The sequence below is a fragment of the Dryobates pubescens genome, chromosome Z, assembly GCF_014839835.1.
Source record: "Dryobates pubescens isolate bDryPub1 chromosome Z, bDryPub1.pri, whole genome shotgun sequence".
Taxonomy (NCBI): Eukaryota; Metazoa; Chordata; class Aves; order Piciformes; family Picidae; genus Dryobates; species Dryobates pubescens.
The window spans coordinates 56,503,386-56,523,094 of NC_071657.1; the positions used below are offsets into that span (position 1 = coordinate 56,503,386).

The following is a 19,709-nucleotide window of genomic DNA, read 5'->3' on the forward strand; positions in this document are numbered from 1 at the left end:
ACAAAAATTGTCATAATCACAATTACTTCTTAAAATGGATCCTAAGAAATTAGAGAATGTATGTTATTGCTTACCTATAAATGGTATGGGGAACATACACTTCTTTAATTGGGAATTCCAAAATCTCTTTGTGAGGACGATTACGATTTTCTGGAAATGGCTTCACTGGTAGTAGTTCTGGTGTCAAACAATAACCAAGGTTTTCTGGAGCTGGGGAAATCTCCACTTTAAGTGTTCCTGTGAACAAAAAAAATCTCAAAAACTCAGAAATTTGTCTGGGAAACAAATACAAGATAAAAGGTCTGCAGTGTAATACAGTTCTTTTCCACTCCCTCCACTCAGATTCTGCTCTGATTATTTTTTGCCAGAGTAGACACCACCAGGAAAGCCAGGCTTGCTGCAGTGAGCAGTTAAACAGTTGATGACTTATCCTAGAATCATACAATGCATTGGGTTGGAAAGGACCTTTGCAGGTCATCTAGTCCAACCACCCTGCAGGTAGCAGGGACCTCTAACTAGATCAGCTTGCTCAGAGCCCCATCAAGCCCCATCAGTTCATACTGGTAACATTTACCCAAATGTAACTAGACATCCAATTTAAATTCTTTGTTAAGATAAGTGAAAGTCATGTGAGGAATTCAGACTTGTCATTTATGGCAGTTAGCTAAAAAGGCAAAGCAGCTTTGTATATAGTTCATGTATTTTAAAGTTCCTCTACAACCCAGAAGAGATTGACCTGTAATTCATACAAAAAGAAAAAAATAAGCTGGTCAGGCTTTGGACAGTAGCCAAACACTACATCTGCTTTTCCACTTTGTTCACTATGACTGACCCAAACACTCAAGTAAGATTGAATGTGTAAGATTTTAATCTCCCTCTGTAAAATATGATCATTTAAAAACTTTGTAGAGAAATAGAAAGGATATTAGAAATTTGCTTTAAAGCACTGTCTTTATACAGGCTGAATAAAAAAAAACCAAAACCCCACCCAATCCAGTAGATATACTGCAAATTGAGGAGAAAAGCAGTGGCTTTTTAATGGAAACTTTCATACTCCTGCATACAAAAAAACCCAACAAAAAGTCTGAAAAGCATCTGTTCTCAGGTAGACACTGAAAACAAGGAAGTTCAACAGCAGTATCTAAAACACAGGTTAATTCTATTTTGGGGTTTGAACTCACAGAAAAATTTAGGAGAGAAAGATGCATGTATCCTTTCCATGAAAAATTAATTATGTACCTGGTAATGTCTTAATTCTTCTCTGTAAGGATGATGATCTTTTGAAATCCGCTAAAAATTTGAACAGATCTTCATCACTGAGCCTGTCTCCTTCCTGCCACGAGAAAGACAAAAATCAGCACCTTTATAACACCACCCCACAACACTGAGAAAAGCTTCTGAGTGAACCATGTCCTTGAGGAATGCTAAGCAAGTGGGTTGCTGCCTACTTGACAGCAGTTATCCTCTGTCCCCAGTGAACATCTTATCTAACTTCTCCCAGCACAGTACATATTACATAGATGAAATATGTCTTAGGCAAACAGAAGTATGTAGTATCCAATACCTGTTTGAAAAACGTGTTGATGGTTAGAGAGATTGTTTTGAAGTTTGATACCGGATAGCTGTCCTCTGAGTTGAGACTTCTCTCAGAAAGTCTTCTCGCCTGTAGCCCTGTTGCCTTCTTGTCACTAGCAGATCCTTTCCCTTCAAAGGGAAATTAAATGAAGCATCAGCTTGCTTTGTGATACCTCCATATAAACACTACCAGAACACACCAGAAACCCACAACATGCTAGCAATACTAGAGGACAGAGAGAGTACCTAAAACATTCCACAACTCTTATTTCAGATTATGTGAAATATTGGAACACTAGGCCACATCTAGTGAAATGACACTATTTTTGCTGCAGAGCACAAGCTTCCTCACATTTTTACTTCATGGGCTGTAAATCACATTGGTCAATGTTATTGACCAATGTTATTGACCAATGTTATTTGATTATTTTATTGCTCAATGTTGTATATTATAGAAGCACACAGTATTTTGATTGCCCTGTAAATGACAAAGAGAGTTTTACTTCTATAAAGGCAGTGTTTAATGAAAATTGGGCCTAAAACATGAAAAAAATATTTAGCATACACAAAAGTAAATATGCAGACATGAAACCGTAAGTGTAATAAGTTGTGTTAGTAGCACTGAAAAGGAAGGCTGAGAAGACGATTTTAATCTGTTTTTCACTCTTGATGCCAGAGAGAATGACATTGTTTACTACACAGAGTCCTACTGAAGAGCTGCTTTGTGTTATTTAGAAAAGTTAGTTAGACATCTACCGTTTAAACCTTCGGCCTCAGGCATTTCTCGTTCAAGTGTTGAAAGATTGAAGAAGTTAGTTAGGCTTATGGGAATCCAGGCAAATGGCATTCTGTATTTGCCCAGCCGCTGACAAAAGGATTCCGCCTGGGCTCTCAGTTTTTCAATCTTTTCTTTGCTCTAAAACAAAGAAAATAAAGACTGCTTAAAAAGCAATTGGTTATTTTAATGCTACTATATTTTCAGTTCAGTAAATAATATGCATTTTATCTTTCTTGCAACATCACAATCAGGACCATAGCTGTTTTGATTTACACATTTTCTTCCCTTTTTTTATCAGTGATTTAATTTTCAGTACAGAAAAAGAGAATGAAAACCTTTGTGCAGCGACCCTGAAGCCTAGCATGAAAAACCAGCATGCATCCTGTGCATACATTTTTCAGTTTAAACTGTCTTTATAGGTACTTACTTACCTTACCAGCCTCTCCTTCTTTAAGAACCATGTAGGGTTCTGCACAATCTCCGATTTCTCCTTGCTGAAGCACTTTTTCTATCTACAGAAAGCAGTAAAAGATGACACTCACAGGGAAAAAAAAAAATCACCCAAATAGTGGTATGTTGCTTCTCCATTAATATGAGCCTGCCTAAATGCACAGTACAGAATTGTTAAAACTATCTTTATGAATTGACTGATACAAAACCTTCTGTTTTTCCATCTAGATTGTTAGAATGCGGAAAATTCATGTGACAACACTGTCCATCAGCATTTTCACTGAAATCATGAAAATCAACGTATTCCAAATGAAGTGGTTCAGGCTACCTCGGTTTCAGAATTAAATTTTGCCAAGTCCACCAAATCAAAGTCAAACTCCGCCACAGAATGTAAAAAAAAATTTTTAAAATATTGCCTTAGGAAGAGGTAGAAAATTCCAAATACTTAGTAGAATTGGAACACTGAATAATAGTATAACATCTTAACTTAGGAGTGAGATACATCAGAAGACATTTGCACATGTACTAGAAAATTCACCTCACATACAGGAAACTTGTATTTGTCAGCTCCATGAATTTAGACAACAGACACAGCCAGGAACAGGAAGAACAATGTTGAAGTAGCAAGGTAAAATACCTTTATGACTAGGTATATATCTGATGAGGGATAGGTGACAGAAAATACTGCTGATCTTGCTTGAGTAGACAAGTCAATGGTGGGTGTATGAGAACGCAAGAATCCTCTTAATGGATCAGGATTGAGGTCACAGTGAAAATTCTCTGAGATCTCGAAAAGAAAAGATAATTAAAATGTACTCCAAAGAGAAAATACATTAAAAAATCATTTTAAAATAAGTCACAAGTAGTAATTGGGACTAAAAAATTAACAGTAACAAGCACATGACTTTGAATGAAGTCAAAATCCTGTATGCATACTTACTTTTTTTCTTTCTTTTACATCATAGAGAGCTATGCATGCAAACAAAGGCTCAATCTCTATATCAAACCTGTTAAGGAAAGATACACAGGCCACTCATTAATACTGTGCTCCTAAGACTCTATATAATAAACTAGGAAAGGACTGTATTTTGACTAACAATTCCACTAGAAAATAAGGAAAAATATTTAGTTCTAGACTTCACCACTCTCAAAGTCTGGATCATTTTTTTATTACTGCATTTTACTTTGTGATTTCAACAGGAAAAGAAGTTAAGTAAACTACACAAAATGCACTTCCTAAATTTATAAGAGTGGTCTCAACTACCTGTGAAAGATGATCATACTTCTCCTGAATTGATTTTCTGTTAAGCCCAGGAGCATGTACACAGACCAATCTAGTTTGATGGAAATTGTGAGAGCCTGACTTTCTATTGTCTTGAAAAATGTGCAACAATACCTGGCCTGAATAGACAAGGCAATGGCTTTTGATGGTCCTTCATGGCTCTCAACAACTTCCTTTCTACTACTGACCAGACTGGCTCCTGACAGATGGTTTAACAACTGGAAGAGAGAAGCTCTTTGCTGGTGGAATTCCATCTTTTTCCTGCTCTAAACCACTGTCTAAGGACCTGTGATAGGCATTACACTAGAGGGACCTCCTGCAAATCACAGAATCACAAAATCAACCAGGTTGGAAAAGACCTCAGAGATCATCAAGTCCAACATATTACCTAATACCATATGACAACTAAACCATGGCTCTAAGTGCCACATCCAATCTTTTTTTCTTAACACCTCCAGGGTGTTAAGAAGGTGCTACCTCCTTGGGTAGCACCTTCCAAAGGCCAATTACTCTTTCTGTGAAGAACTTTCTCCTCACATCGAGCCTAACTTCCCTTGGTGCAGCTTGAGATTGTCCTCTCATTCTGTCAGTGGTTGCCTGGGAGAAGAAACCAACCCCCACCTGGCTACAACCTCCTTTCAGGTAGTTGAAGAGAGCAATAAGGTCTCCCCTGAGCCTTCTCCTCCAGGCTAAACAACCCCAGCTCCCTCAACCTCTCCTCTTAGGGCCTGTGCTAGAGACCTCTCACCAGCTTTGTTGCCCTTCTCTGGACACATTGAAGTATCTCAATGTCCTTCTTAAATTGAGGAGCCCAGAACTGGACACAGTATTCAGGGTGTGGCCTAATCAGTGCTGAGTACAAGGGCACAATGACCTCCCTGCTCCTGCTGGCCACACTGTTCCTGATCCAGGCCAGGATGCCATTGGCCCTGTTGGCCACCTGGAAACACTGCTGGGTCATATTCAGCCTACTGTCAACCATTACCCCCACGTCCCTCTCTGCCTGGCTGCTCTCCAGCCACTCTGACCCCAGCCTGTAGCACTGCATGGGGTTGTGGCCAATGTGCAGAACCTGGCACTTAGATGTGTTAAATCTCATGCCATTGGACTCTGCCCGTCTGTCCAGACTATCAAGCTTTGCTGTGGGGTACGGTGTCAAAGGCCTTGCTGAAGTCCAGGTAGACTACATCCACAGCCTGCCCCATATCCACCAGGTGGGTCACCTGGACATAAAAGGATCAGGTTGGTCAGGCAGGACCTGCCTCTCCTAAATCCATAATGGCTGGGCCTGATCCCTTGGCCATCCTGCAGGTTCTCAGTGATTGCCCTCAAGATGATCTCCTCCATAATCTTTCCAGGCACTGAGGTCAGGCTGACAGGCCTGTAGTTCTCTGGTTCGTCCATCCAGCCCTTCTTGTGGATGGGCATCACATTGGCCAGTTTCCAGTCATCTGGGACCTCTCCAGTGAGCCAGGACTGGTGGTAAATGATGGACAGTGGCTTGGAGAGCTCGCCTGCCAGCTCTCTCAGCACCCTAGGATGGATCCCATCCAGTCTCATGGACTTGTGAGGATCCAAATGGTTCAGCAATCAGCACAGCCTCCCTTTGTGAAGTGGGGAGGCCACTCCACACCCAAAGGTTATGAAAGGAGTGCAACCTCTAGGTTTCACATGTACCACAGAAGCCCTTGCTGGATGTACACCCACCAATGAACAGCTTGGACTAAGTCTGTGAAGACTGGATCCAAGGGTGGTGATATTTTTCTTTGTCTACTCTCTCTCTTTTCTCTCCTTTTTCTTCCCATTTCCCTCTCCTCTCATCTAACCAAGTGTCTTTAAGGTGCAAATGACCAAGAGCTTTCACAGTATCACAGTACAGTATCACAGTATAACTAAGGTTGGAAGAGACCCCAAGGATCGAGTCCAACCTGTCTCCACAGACCTCATGACTAGACCATGGCACCAAGTGCCACGTCCAATCTCCTCTTGAACACCTCCAGGGACGGTGACTTCACCACCTCCCTGGGCAGCCCATTCCAATGATGAACTCAGTGAAGAACTGACAGGGCTTTAAACTAGTTTCGAAGGGGGAAGAGGCTGAAACTAATCCCCTCAGGCAAGAGTCTGGGGGCAATAAGCTAGAGTCAGAGATCAAACCAGCAGCCCAGCTGCAGTGCATGGACACTAATGCACAAAGTATGGGCAACAAACAAGAGGAGCTGGAAGCCTTGTTGCATCAGGAAAGTTATGATGTAGTTGCCATCACAGAGACATGGTGGGATGACTCACATGACTGGAGCGCTGTAATTGATGGCTACAGGCTCTTCAGGAGAGACAGGCAAGGAAGAAGGGGTGGAGGGGTGGCCCTGTACATCAGGGAGGCACTAGATGGCATTGAGCTGGAGATCAGGGATGATCAGGTTGAGTGCTTGTGGGTGAGAATTAGAGGGAAGACCGGCAGGGCAGACATCCTGGTTGGAGTCTGTTATAGACCACCCAACCAGGAAGAAGATATTGATGAAGAATTCTATAGGCAGCTTAAGGCTGTCTCAAGATCTCCTGACCTTGTTCTCATTGGCGACTTCAACGTGCCTGATATCTGCTGGGATCTCAACACAGCAGAGAGGAGACAGTCTAGAAGATTCTTAGAGTGCATGGAGGACAGCTTCTTATCCCAGGTGCTGCGTGAGCCTACCAGGGGTAAGGCTATGCTTGACCTCCTCTTCACCAACAGGGAAGGGCTGGTGGGTGATGTGGTGGTCGGAGGCTGTTTAGGGGCCAGCGACCACGAGATAATTGAATTTTCAGTATTCAGTCAAGCTAAGAGGGGCAGCAAGAAGACCTCCACTCTGGACTTCTGGAGGGCAGACTTCAGGTTACTCAAGGAACTAATTCAGAGGGTTCCTTGGGAAACAGCCCTTAGAAACAAAGGGGTCCAGGAGAGCTGGGACTACTTCAAGGAGGATCTCTTGAAGGGGCAGGAACAGGCTGTGGCAATGTGCTGGAAGATGAGCCGCCAGGGCAGACAGACAGCCTGGATGGGTGATGAGCTTCTAATAGAACTAAGGGAAAAAAAGAGGGGGTTTCATCTTTGGAAGAAAGGTGAGGCAACCTACGGAATGTTTAAGAATGTAGCCAAATCATGCAGGAAGAAAATTAGGAAGGCAAAAGCACAATTGGAGCTTAAACTGGCCTCTGCTGTGAAGGACAACAAAAAGTCCTTCTATAAATATATTAATAGCAAGAGAAAGGGCAAGGACAACCTCCACTCCTTGGTTAACATAGAGGGAATGTTGTATCAAAAGATGAGGCAAAGGCAGAGGTACTTAACACCTTCTTTGCCTCAATTTTTACTAGAAGGACGGAACATCTTCCAGACAGCTGGCCTGCAGAGCTGGCAGAAGGAGCCAGGGAGCTGCACAGCTTCCCTATGTTCCATGAGCAGGTTATTGGAACTCTCAGCAGCTTGGATCCCCACAAGTCCATGGGACCAGATGGGATCCATCCTAGGGTGCTGAGACAGCTGGTAGATGAGCTGGCCAAGCCACTCTCCATCATTTTTCAGCAGTCCTGGCACACTGGAGAGGTCCCAGATGACTGGAAGCTGGCCAGCGTGGTGCCCATCCACAAGAAGGGCCGGTTGGATGAGCCAGGGAATTATAGGCCTGTCAGCCTGACCTCAGTGCCAGGGAAGATTATGGAACAGGTCATCTTGAGTGCAATCACACAGCACTTACAGGATGGCCAAGGGATCAGGCCCAGCCAGCATGGATCTAGGAAGGGCAGGTCCTGCCTGACCAACCTGATCTCCTTCTATGATCAGGTGACTGCCTGGTGGATGTGGGGAGGCCTGTGGATGTAGTCTACCTGGACCTCAGCAAGGCCTTTGACACCGTTCCCCATAGCAAACTCCTGGCCAAGCTGTCAGCTCGTGGCTTGGATGGGAGCACACTGCGATGGGTTAGGAACTGGCTGGAGGGCCGAGTCCAGAGAGTGGTGGTGAATGGTGCCACATCCAGCTGGCAGCCAGTCACTAGTGGTGTGCCCCAAGGATCAGTGCTGGGCCCCATGCTCTTTAACATCTTTATTGATGATCTGGATGAGGGCATTGAGTCCATCATCAGTAAATTTGCTGACGACACCAAGCTGGGGGCAGGAGTTGATCTGCTGGAGGGTAGAGAGGCTCTGCAGAGGGACCTCGACAGGCTGGGCAGATGGGCAGAGTCCAGCGGCATGAGACTTAACACATCCAAGTGCCAGGTTCTGCACATTGGCCACAGCAACCCCATGCAGAGCTACAGGCTGGGGTCAGAGTGGCTGGAGTGCAGCCAGGCAGAGAGGGGCCTGGGGGTACTGGTTGATGGTAGGCTGAACATGAGCCTGCAGTGTGCCCAGGCAGCCAAGAGGGCCAATGGCATCCTGGCCTGCATCACGAACAGTGTGGCCATCAGGAGCAGGGAGCTCATTCTGCCCCTGTACGCTGCACTGATTAGGCCGCACCTCGAGTAGTGTGTCCAGTTCTGGGCCCCTCAGTTTAGGAAGGATGTTGACTTGCTGGATTGTGTCCAGAGAAGGGCAACAAAGTTGGTGAGGGGTTTGGAACACAAGCCCTATGAGGAGAGGCTGAGGGAGCTGGGGTTGCTTAGCCTGGAGAGGAGGAGACTCAGGGGTGACCTTATTGCTCTCTACAACTACCTGAAGGGAGGTTGTAGACAGACGGATGATGGTCTCTTCTCCCAGGCAGCCAGTACCAGAACAAGAGGACACAGTCTCAGGCTGCACCAGGGGAGGTTTAGGTTGGATGTTAGGAAAAAGTTCTATACAGAAAGAGTGATTGCCCATTGGAATGGGCTGCCTGGGGAGGTGGTGGAGTCACCATCATTGGAGGTTTTCAGGAGGAGACTTGATGGGGTGCTTGGTGCCATGGGTTAATTGTTTAGGTGGGTTGGACACGATGATCTTGAAGGTCTCTTCCAACCTGGTTCTATTCTATTCTATTCTATTCTATTCTATTCTATTCTATTCTATTCTATTCTATTCTATTCTATTCTTTCTTCTAACTTCGAGTCTAAACCTCCCCTGATGCAGCTTGAGACTGTGTCCCCTTGTTCTGGTGCTGGTTGCCTGGGAGAAGAGACCAACCCCTTCCTGTCTACAACCACCTTTCAGGTAGTTGTAGAGGGCAATGAGGTCACCCCTGATCCTTCTCTTCTCCAAGCTAAACAATCCCAGCTCCCTCAGCCTCTCCTCAATGCTGCTTGGATCAAGTAAACAGAACTTACTAGCTGTTTGGCATTAGTTCACCTTAATTTACTTCAAGGGAATTTTTGAATGTAGCATGGCCTCCCAGCTGTTGAGGGTCAGCTCAGAAAATTGTGTTGTGAGAGAAATACATAATTTGTTCTCATTCCCAATTCCTTTTCACCCTGACAAGTAAAGACTTCTGTAACAATGGATAGAATTAGTCCTCTGCTACTATAAGAAAAAAGCCAAGCATGTAAACATTTGATGAACAAGACATGTACAGTGATGCCACAGCGTCATCAGCAGTACATGGGTATGAAATGAGAAATGGTGAGTGCCCTGAAGGATACTTACTTCAGAGTTTGCAGCTTCACCAAAATCCTGTTGCCCAGATGTTCCTTTGGGCGATCTGGTACTGGCCGTATCTCCACTGCATCTTCCTATCATTAAACAGTTATTCTGAGTCATAGCCAATTAAAACAACTGTAAATTTACATGCATACATAAAATCTTTATGTAACATTCACTGAGTCACTGATATAAACTAATACCTCCCCCCCATTCAGTGGGCATTTAATCTCTTCAGAGATGAAATTGATTTATATTTCTGAATATTTATACCTCTGTCCCTCAAGCAAGTCTAACAGTGAAAGCAAGCATCCTGACACAATAAGCAAGTGCCTTTACCTCACTGAGAGGGGTATAACGAAGGCTCAAGCAACATTGGAAGTCTGAGCACAACCTTCTGAAGCTGACAGGAGTTAACAGTGACATGCCTGCACCATGTTATCATCCAAGGCAGACATGTATCTCAGCTACAACCCTTTTGTCAATCAGGGTGCAGCCTTAATGTTAGATATGCTAGCACAGCCAGTTTGGGAAAGCTTGTGGTTCAGTTAGCCTCTGAGCTCACCTCATCCACGGAGGGGTACAGGGAAAGAAGCTCGGCATGCCTGTTGGTGCGCCGTGCCTCCTCATTCTGCCTTTCAAACTCCTCAGGGCTGATGTGCTGCAGCAAGTTCTCTAGGCGGGGGTCTGGTAGCAGGCTGCGCAGCTCAAAGTCAGAAGGGGCAAGGGTTGTCCTTGAAGCCTCCTCTGGGAACGCATGGACTTGTTGGGGCCCTGCCTATAGGAAAACCATAAAATTCTGAGATGCAGCCTGGACACTGGAGTGTTATGAAATGTCTCTTGATTGTCCAGAAGAGAGTGCCTTAACGCCATCTCTGCCATGAGGCCTAGTGGCAAGCACAGCTCTCTGCTTGATGCCATTACAAAGAGCAGAGGATGCTTTCTTTGAAGAAAGATGTTGTATTTGATTGGCTTTTTCCAAAGTAAATAAAATGTACCTGAAGGTTGGCATCACCGGAATCCAGTGTTTCCGATTCAAATGTTTGTTTTTGAAGTGTCTTGTGAAAATCTTTTCGAGATCCCTTGCTTTTCAGGCTGCAAGTATCTGTATTGCCTTGGCTTCTTTGACAGAGAAGCCCAACCAAGTCAGGACAGCACATGAGAGGTTAAAAGAAAGTAAGACAGAAAAGACCAATTAGAAAAATAAATAAATTAAGCTAATGGGAACATTTCTGTGCAAAAGTGCAACACAGCACAGCCTTTATGTAAAAATGTGATATTTCACAATGTTTAATTGTTTTATTGTACCACTGCAACTCTATCATGTGTATTAAAAATGGGTTTAAAAGGCAAAAAAAAAAGTCATTCAGATCACTTTCACACAGACTGTGACACTGAAACAGCAATAAAATATCTAGGTGCAAACTCATCCCTGAGTTTCTCTTCAGACATGGCAATTATTTCAGTGACCTCAAGAATATGATCAGGATAGCTTATATCTTGGTGAGCTCTTTGGTCCTGCAATAATAGTTCAAGGAGCTTACTGTTCTTGTCACAGATCTAGCTGGTATACCAAGTTAATCGTGTGCAACAACCTACACCTTTGAAACACTGCCTTTATTTTTGTGAGAGTGCTATTGCTGCAGTACAATGAAAGCCATTCTGCTGGTAACTTCCCAAAATTTTGCAGCAAGGTACAAATTTTAAGTTACATTTTTAGTGGCAGATGGTAAAACCCAGCAGGTACCCTGAAAAAGAATACTATGGTATTCACAACCAGAGATCTGTTTCTTCCAGTCTGGTATGCAATTTGTTAAATCCTGTGATAGTCTTTTTGCAATCAGACTTCTTATTCAGAATATCCTGCTTCATTCATTTTCCTTTCCATAACACTCCCAAAACAATGTGGAAATGTCTGATTACTTTCATACGATGCTATGATAAGTAGTTATTGATCAGGGAGACACCTTTTTATTACATTTTGGGAGTTACTGAATTACATGCTCTGAGGTGTTGTAATTTTTATTGTTTGCATTTTAATTGTTTACCAGTTCACTGCAATGAAAACTAAGCCATAAAAGAGACAATTCCAGCTCTCCTTGGATGCGACCTTGTTTTGGAACCTTCTCAATGATCCAGAAGGAAGGAAAGAAACTGCACAAATTTCCTTTAAGAAATTTCAGCATCCAAATGAGGGTTTGTTGATGCCTTTTTTCACTACAAAATGATTACAAACAAATGATTAATGGAGAGGTTTATGTACCTGAGATTACACTTTCTTTGGGATGTATAAGCTACAGGAGAAATGCCTGTTCCTGAAAGTTTTATGTGTTTTTAAAATTTCTTATGAAAAGCACAGCAGCAATTAAAACTCACTAAGAGGTAAACACTGCTTTTAGTGCAGGTCACTTCAATGGCCACTCCGTGAATTAAGAAAGTGAGACATGGAAAAGGAACAAAGGGCAACTGAAAGGGGAAACTGATAGGCACACAAGCCTTTCATTCAACATCCAGCAAAAATGCATGGACCCTCAGCTCTGCCCAGCACCTCTGTCACACACCCCTCTGCAGTGGGACACGAGGACCACATCTGTTCATGCCATGCACTGAAGATTCTTTATCTCCTGTTTTGAACGTTCACATCCATGAATGGATGAGACTTCCAATAACCATCTGTCACTGGTTTATGTGAAACTGCAGCATCTTTTACACTGTCTCAGTCTTTGAAATTTTTAATAACTTGCTTGCTTTGTTACCCACAGCCATCAAAGCTCAGCTCTCTGGCAGAGCCCTTCATCATGTTTACTGCAGATTCAACTGCTCAATAAAATTTTTGAATGCAAATTTGCCTTAGCTGACTAAACAAAACTGTAAAACACATGACAAATCTTTTCATATATGTGTATTTCTGTGGCTCCGCTCACATTTCTCCAAGTACATGTAAATGCAAAAATAGCTGTGTTCTATTTTTCACCTCATCTACTTTAATGCTTGCTCCCTACTTGTGTGAGCGGACAAAGCTGCATGTTGACTCTTTATAGCATGCTCAGAACACTGCCTGAAAAAGCTAGTCCCTGTGCTTTGGGTAGTGCAAGTGGAGGCCCTTAAAAGCCACTAGCTTATTTTTAGTGACTCACTGTGGAACAGTTCTAAGAAATCAATCCGTTTCATCAGCACCCACAGAGGAAGTCTCTTAGTAACTGTCTGTGTCTACTTTATCCCCGCACAAACTATACAATTAAACAATTCAATTCCTTTAAAGTCACTAGGAGTCAACCCGTAACAAGCTGACTGCTGATGTACATCGGGTCAGAAAAAGAGAGAGTAGCAAGGACAGGTGAAGGGGCACAATGAAATGGCAGCAAATGTGACAGATCTGACTGCTACTACTGCTTCTCAAGAACAGAGCACGAGTGCAGGAGGGGGCAAACAGGAAGTGGTGCAGAAAAACAGAGATTCAAAAATGTCTTTCTGAAGTATAACAGGGGGTGATGGGGAAGGAACAAGCTTCACAGCCACAGCACATATTTCAGAGTCTGGGGACAGACAACTGCGCAAGAAAGCATTGAGTTAAGGATTCCCCTCACATTTAATACATCAATTGGAATGAAATTAAATTATATCTATATATATAAAATAAAAAGAAACTAAGTCACCCATAATGACTACAGGTCCAGTTCTGCGCATTGAATGCCACCAGCTCCAAATGCAGAACTAACTTGTTGATACCAAACACAGAAGTTGGATGTTAAACTAAGAATCCTATTAATATAACCAGTCACTTCCAAGCAAGCCTGTAAGTTTCTCTTTTTTTGCTGCTAGCACTCTGTTTCATTTTCAGACACCATAGAAATCAGATCATGTTGAATTTACAGGGCCTGTAACCTTCACCTTTGTTATCCTTCCTTTTAGTGCAAACAAAGCAGTATTCCTTATTTAGGTAGTTCATAATTACAGGTAGTTGATGTGACTTTCTTCCCAATTAATTCCCAGAGTGCCTGATATTCAAGAAGATTAAATAATATTTAGCTACAGCCCACTGGCTCAAATAAAGCAACGTAATTGTTACGTATACTACCCAAAAGTAATTTCTTGTCTTCAATCACTTATTCCAATCACCATTCTTTAGGGTTACTTGTAACAGCATGCATCTCCTCTCTGACAAATTAGATGCAATTTTATTTGCTTCTACGCAGCTTACTTTCGATTCACGATTAGCCACTCCCGGGTATACATCTGAACACAATCTCTGACATGCGAGTCCAGTTCAACCCTGCGGAAAAAGCAACATGTTGGAAATATTTAGTACTTAGGCCATGCCTTAAGGACAAAGAAATTTATCTAAACATGTTGTTCAGATAAAGGCCTTACCGCTCCTGTATATTTATTTTACTGTGGAAGCTTATTTTTTGGGGTTTGAGCAATTCTGTGTACTGCATGAACTTATTGACACAGATTCCTGTTACTGTTTTAAAATTAATAAACATGTCTAACAGAGGTAGACATATGCTACAATATGCATTCCTTGATGAAATAAAAGAAAAGAAAAGAAAAGAAAAGAAAAGAAAAGAAAAGAAAAGAAAAGAAAAGAAAAGAAAAGAAAAGAAAAGAAAAGAAAAGAAAAGAAAAGAAAAGAAAAGAAGAAAAGAAAAGAAAAGAAAAGAAAAGAAAAGAAAAGAAAAGAAAAGAAAAGAAAAGAAAAGAAAAGAAAAGAAAAGAAAAGAAAAGAAAAGAAAAGAAAAGAAAAAAGAGAAAAGGAAAAGAAAAGAAAAGAGAAAAGGAAAGAAAAAAGAAAAGAAAAGAAAAGAAAAGAAAAGAAAAGAAAAGAAAAGAAAAGAAAAGAAAAGAAAAGAAAAGAAAAGAGAAGAAAAGAAAAGAAAAGAAAAGAAGAAAAGAAGAAAAGAAAAGAAAAGAAAGAAAAGAAAAGAAAAAAGGCAAAGAAAAGGGAAAAAAGGTAAATAGAAAAAAACAAAAGGGAAGGGAAGGGAAGGGAAGGGAAGGGAAGGGAAGGGAAGGGAAGGGAAGGGAAGGGAAGGGAAGGGAAGGGAAGGGAAGGGAAGGGAAGGGAAGGGAAGGGAAGGGAAGGGAAGGGAAGGGAAGGGAAGGGAAGGGAAGGGAAGGGAAGGGAAGGGAAGGGAAGGGAAGGGAAGGGAAGGGAAGGGAAGGGAAGGGAAGGGAAGGGAAGGGAAGGTTTGGGAAGGGAAGGTTTGGGAAGGGAAGGTTTGGGAAGGGAAGGTTTGGGTAGGGAAGGGAAGGGAAGGGAAGGGAAGGGAAGGGAAGGGAAGGGAAGGGAAGGGAAGGGAAGGGAAGGGAAGGGAAGGTTTGGGAAGGGAAGGGAAGGTTTGGGAAGGTTTGGGAAGGGAAGGGAAGGTTTGGGAAGGTTTGGGAAGGGAAGGGAAGGTTTGGGAAGGGAAGGTTTGGGAAGGGAAGGTTTGGGAAGGGAAGGTTTGGGAAGGGAAGGTTTGGGAAGGGAAGGGAAGGGAAGGGAAGGGAAGGGAAGGGAAGGGAAGGGAAGGGAAGGGAAGGGAAGGGAAGGGAAGGGAAGGGAAGGGAAGGGAAGGGAAGGGAAGGGAAGGGAAGGGAAGGGAAGGGAAGGGAAGGTTTGGGAAGGTTTGGGAAGGGAAGGTTTGGGAAGGTTTGGGAAGGGAAGGTTTGGGAAGGTTTGGGAAGGTTTGGGAAGGGAAGGTTTGGGAAGGGAAGGTTTGGGAAGAGAAGGGAAGGGAAGGTTTGGGAAGGGAAGGGAAGGTTTGGGAAGGGAAGGGAAGGGAAGGTTTGGGAAGGGAAGGTTTGGGAAGGGAAGGGAAGGGAAGGTTTGGGAAGGTTTGGGAAGGTTTGGGAAGGTTTGGGAAGGTTTGGGAAGGTTTGGGAAGGGAAGGGAAGGGAAGGGAAGGGAAGGGAAGGGAAGGGAAGGTTTGGGAAGGGAAGGGAAGGTTTGGGAAGGGAAGGGAAGGTTTGGGAAGGGAAGGTTTGGGAAGGTTTGGGAAGGGAAGGTTTGGGAAGGGAAGGTTTGGGAAGGGAAGGGAAGGTTTGGGAAGGTTTGGGAAGGGAAGGTTTGGGAAGGGAAGGGAAGGTTTGGGAAGGTTTGGGAAGGTTTGGGAAGGTTTGGGAAGGTTTGGGAAGGGAAGGGAAGGGAAGGGAAGGGAAGGGAAGGGAAGGGAAGGGAAGGGAAGGGAAGGGAAGGGAAGGGAAGGGAAGGGAAGGGAAGGGTGTATGCCTACCTCACTTCTACTACTAGCATCTAGCTCAGGAAGTCATGTAAGTGCTTTTAAACATGCACTTTGGCCTATCAGAACCAGTGGCAAATTTCAAACACTTAAAGTTCAGCAAATGCACTATGGCTGGATGGACTGGTATACGGACTGACATCTTTGAAACTGTTTTGAAACCTGTAGTATTTCAGAGGGAGAGACAGACTTCTTACCCATCTTCTGGCATAGAGGGCTGCAAAGTCCTGCACTCTTTGGGTGTAAATACAATGTCTAAATCATCTTCTGGAAAGTCACCAAGTTCTTGTGCTAGTTCCAAGTCCAAGTTGTTTAGGCGCGTCATTAGGAAGCTTTCAAAATCTACTGGCTCTACTGCGTCATAAAAAGAAGGCTAATGGAAGACATAAAGAGGTGTTTATTTTAGCAACAGAAGTATTTTCTTAACAGTGTAATTCAGGCTTATTTATTTAATTCTCATCATTGTCTCATTACTTACTAAATGCTGGAAACTGACTTTTAACCTTTTATAAAGTGCTGCTGCATTTAATGCAGTGAAAAGTTACTAACAAAACATTCAGATAGGAAAAGAGAAAAAAAGGAACAAAAGAGAGAGGAAAATGAAAACACAAAGAGATATGTAAGGTAATACAGCTAAACCAAATCTGTACCTGTTTTCTCTGTTGAGCTTCCCTAGATGCTACTAGGAGAATGGACAGAGGTACATCCTGGATGCCCTAAGATGTGTTCTGCTAAATTTCCATGAGGTGCACTCAGTTGCCCCTGTCCAACCCACAGTATTACTCAGAATTATGAAAAATGCAGCATTTAGTAGGGACAAAAAAGGACAAAGGCAGGTGACAAAAATGATAGTGACAGGCAGCACCAGCTCTAAAGGGCTCTACAGCATATGTGACAAAAGACACTAGCAGCACCACCTAATTAACTAAACCATGCAACCAAGCACCCCATCAGGTCTTCTCCTAAACACCTCTAATGATGGTGACTCCACCACCTCCCCGGGCAGCCCATTCCAATGGGCAATCACTCTCTCTGTGAAGAATTTCTTCCTAACATCCAGTCTGAACCTCCCCTGGCACAGCTTGAGACTATGTCCTCTTGTTCAGGTGCTGGTTGCCTGGGAGAAGAGACCAGCCCCCCCTGTCTACAACCTCCCTTCAGGTAGTTGTAGAGAGCAATAAGGTCCTCTCTGAGCCTCCTCTTCTCCAGGTTAATCAACCCCAGCTCCCGCAGCCTCTCTTCACGGGGCTTGCGTTGCAAACTCCTCACCAACTTTGTTGCCCTTCTCTGGACACGTTCCAGGAAGTCAAGATCTTTCCTAAAATGAGGGGCCCAGAACTGGACACAGTATTCAAGGTGTGGCCTAACCAGTGCAGTGTACAGGGGCAACTACACAAAAGATTACATGAATCACAAACCTTAGATATTCACCATTTCTACAGCACATGGCATTGCACCTTAATAGAGAGCAGTTATATCTGATTACATTTAGTCAGCTACTCTTACCCAGAACTTCTGTCAGAATAAAATAAAACAAATCCATGTTTTGGCACTCATACACACTATGAAACTGTCTGTCTCTTTTTATCTCCTTAGTCTCAAAATCATCTGTTCAGTTGAGTACAGAGATCGGCATCTCATAGTTTAAATTTTCTTGACAGGTAACAAATAAACTAAAAGCTACAGCTTTAGAAAAACTGTAATTTGTATTCTGGAATTCTCAGAATACAGGATATCTTGGCACAGTAGAAGTACAGACAAAATAGTTGGAGCATTAGAAGAACATCATTGGACTAACTTATTTACTAGGAAGAAGGATTCTAGCAAAAACAATTGCTATAATTGTCTGTAAAGGACAAGGACTGCATGCACTGATTAGCCCAAATACCTTTCACAAGACTGCCTCCTGAAGCTGCCAGCAAAAAATATACTGACCATAGATCAGTGTTGTTAATGGGGTGTGGGGAAAATAAATCATCCATTGTCTCTGATGTCCGCACTCTCTTTATATTCAGTGTCACTGTAGCTAGTGTCTCATGCAATATGCATTTTGGAGCTATCCTACTTAGACTCCAGTGTTTCCCTCCAAAAATAAAATCTACGGGTCAAAACGTGAAGCCTCCACTCACTGTGACTGAGTTCTACCCATGCCAGGCTCTCATGGAAGTCAATGGGATTATTCACCTGAGCACAAAGTGATCTCTGCATGTAACAGTAACATCAGGAATTTTGGATCGATAGGAGAATGAAGAATTCCACACTTATGAATCACACAGCGTTCAGCAGCAGCAAAGCTCTGGGTAAGTTTGAACTAAAGTAGCTCACACATATATACCATGCCAGTCACTGTCAATAGGAAGATTACTGATTATTGACAAATAAGAGTTTTGGAGCCTTTTTAGCATTCTGGAAATATAAGCGAGTAAGTTATTCACTTAATAAAAATCCAGAAAGATCTGGCATAAAGTGAAGCACATTTTAAAGAAATGTGGTAAAAATATCTAGAATCAAACCAACTAAAACTTTTGAGAAAACAAACAAACAAACAAACAGATGTGGTACAAAATCATCCTGCAAATGATACAGCAGAGATACAAGCCCCTGCTCCAGGTTCTCTTTTCACAGGGAAACTGTATCAGTCGCTGCATATATTAAGTCTCTGAGATGGCTTCTCGGCTTGTGCATTTAAAGGATCCATTGAATTCTTTGAGAACACCTTTGAGAAAAGTTCTCTCTTTCTTTCCATGCTCTTTTTATCCAAAGGGGAAACCTAAAACTGTGAGGAAGTCCAGGAAACCACGAGGTAGCCATTTCAAGAACTGTGCTGTGAACAAATTTTTGGCTTAAGCACTACCTCTGGTTTGTACCTGTTGTAGTACTGAGAATACTGGATCAACAATTATGAGCAAATAATGATCTTTATAAGCTACTGCTTTTTAACTGATTGTCAGCATAATATCCTTACTGTACTGCCAGTGGGTAAAAAATTACGTTTTAGTACATACATATGAAGATCTACTAATAAATTAATTCACAAAAGATTAAAGTAAAATACAGCTTAAAGCATATATCTATTTAAAAAATTACATATTCTCAGTTGCTGAAGATGTAATGTTTTACATGCAAAATATTTTTGCTTAAGACAATTTTTTGATCAAGCATTGTACTTCCTTTTAGAAACCACACTTTTCCACTCTGAAAAGTCAAATCTATCATATTTCATTATGCATTCTAACTTTTTCTAGTTGAAGTACTAATAATCCTTACTCACTAGAAATGTGTGGATTTGACTATTGTAAATTAGACACAAATACCAAAAAAGGGTGAAAAAGGTAAATGCATATGGAGCATAACTGCCTGCCTAAACAATTGGTGCAAATTATCTAAGGAAACAGAGATGCTGTTTCAACTGAAGAGCCAACATTCCTTTTCACGTATCAGACAAGCGTGCAGAACAATTATTCTACAGAAAATTACACAAATCATTACTGCAAACATACCTTTTTAAGGATGATGGATTAGAGGCATGTAAATTGTGATGGCACACAAAATGGCAGCTGCAGCACAATACTTGGTAAATGGACTGTTATCAAGTTTCTCAAGAGCAAAAGCAGTTATCTGCACGTAGAAGAAGGGACCTAGCCTCACTCAGGCTGAATAAGCACAAGAAACAAGTTAACGTGCCACAGCGTTTCAGATTAAGGAAGTGAGTAGTGGTGAGGCCCTGACACGCAGGAAGTAACTGCTTACATCTAGTGTTTTACATTTTTCACAATTACTGGTGCACAAAAACTTTTGCTGCTTCAAC

At 42.5% G+C, this 19,709-nt stretch overlaps 1 protein-coding gene across 1 annotated transcript in view; it reads right to left on the reverse strand.

The window, feature by feature from the left end:
* The window catches only part of DOCK8 (dedicator of cytokinesis 8), a 75,743-nt gene extending 59,498 nt beyond the window's left edge, over positions 1 to 16,245 (reverse strand). Inside the window, exons 1-12 of the mRNA XM_054178526.1 lie at positions 16,099 to 16,245; positions 13,879 to 13,950; positions 10,676 to 10,799; positions 10,243 to 10,455; positions 9,684 to 9,769; positions 3,744 to 3,810; positions 3,441 to 3,590; positions 2,785 to 2,865; positions 2,332 to 2,491; positions 1,565 to 1,704; positions 1,240 to 1,333; positions 75 to 237 (exon numbers count right to left, since the gene is read on the reverse strand). Of these exons, the coding sequence (XP_054034501.1) occupies positions 75 to 237; positions 1,240 to 1,333; positions 1,565 to 1,704; positions 2,332 to 2,491; positions 2,785 to 2,865; positions 3,441 to 3,590; positions 3,744 to 3,810; positions 9,684 to 9,769; positions 10,243 to 10,455; positions 10,676 to 10,799; positions 13,879 to 13,950; positions 16,099 to 16,226 (1,478 nt within the window). The 5' untranslated portion in view covers positions 16,227 to 16,245. The remainder of the gene's footprint in view (positions 1 to 74; positions 238 to 1,239; positions 1,334 to 1,564; positions 1,705 to 2,331; positions 2,492 to 2,784; positions 2,866 to 3,440; positions 3,591 to 3,743; positions 3,811 to 9,683; positions 9,770 to 10,242; positions 10,456 to 10,675; positions 10,800 to 13,878; positions 13,951 to 16,098) is intronic.
* Between the last annotated feature and the right edge of the window lie 3,464 nt (positions 16,246 to 19,709).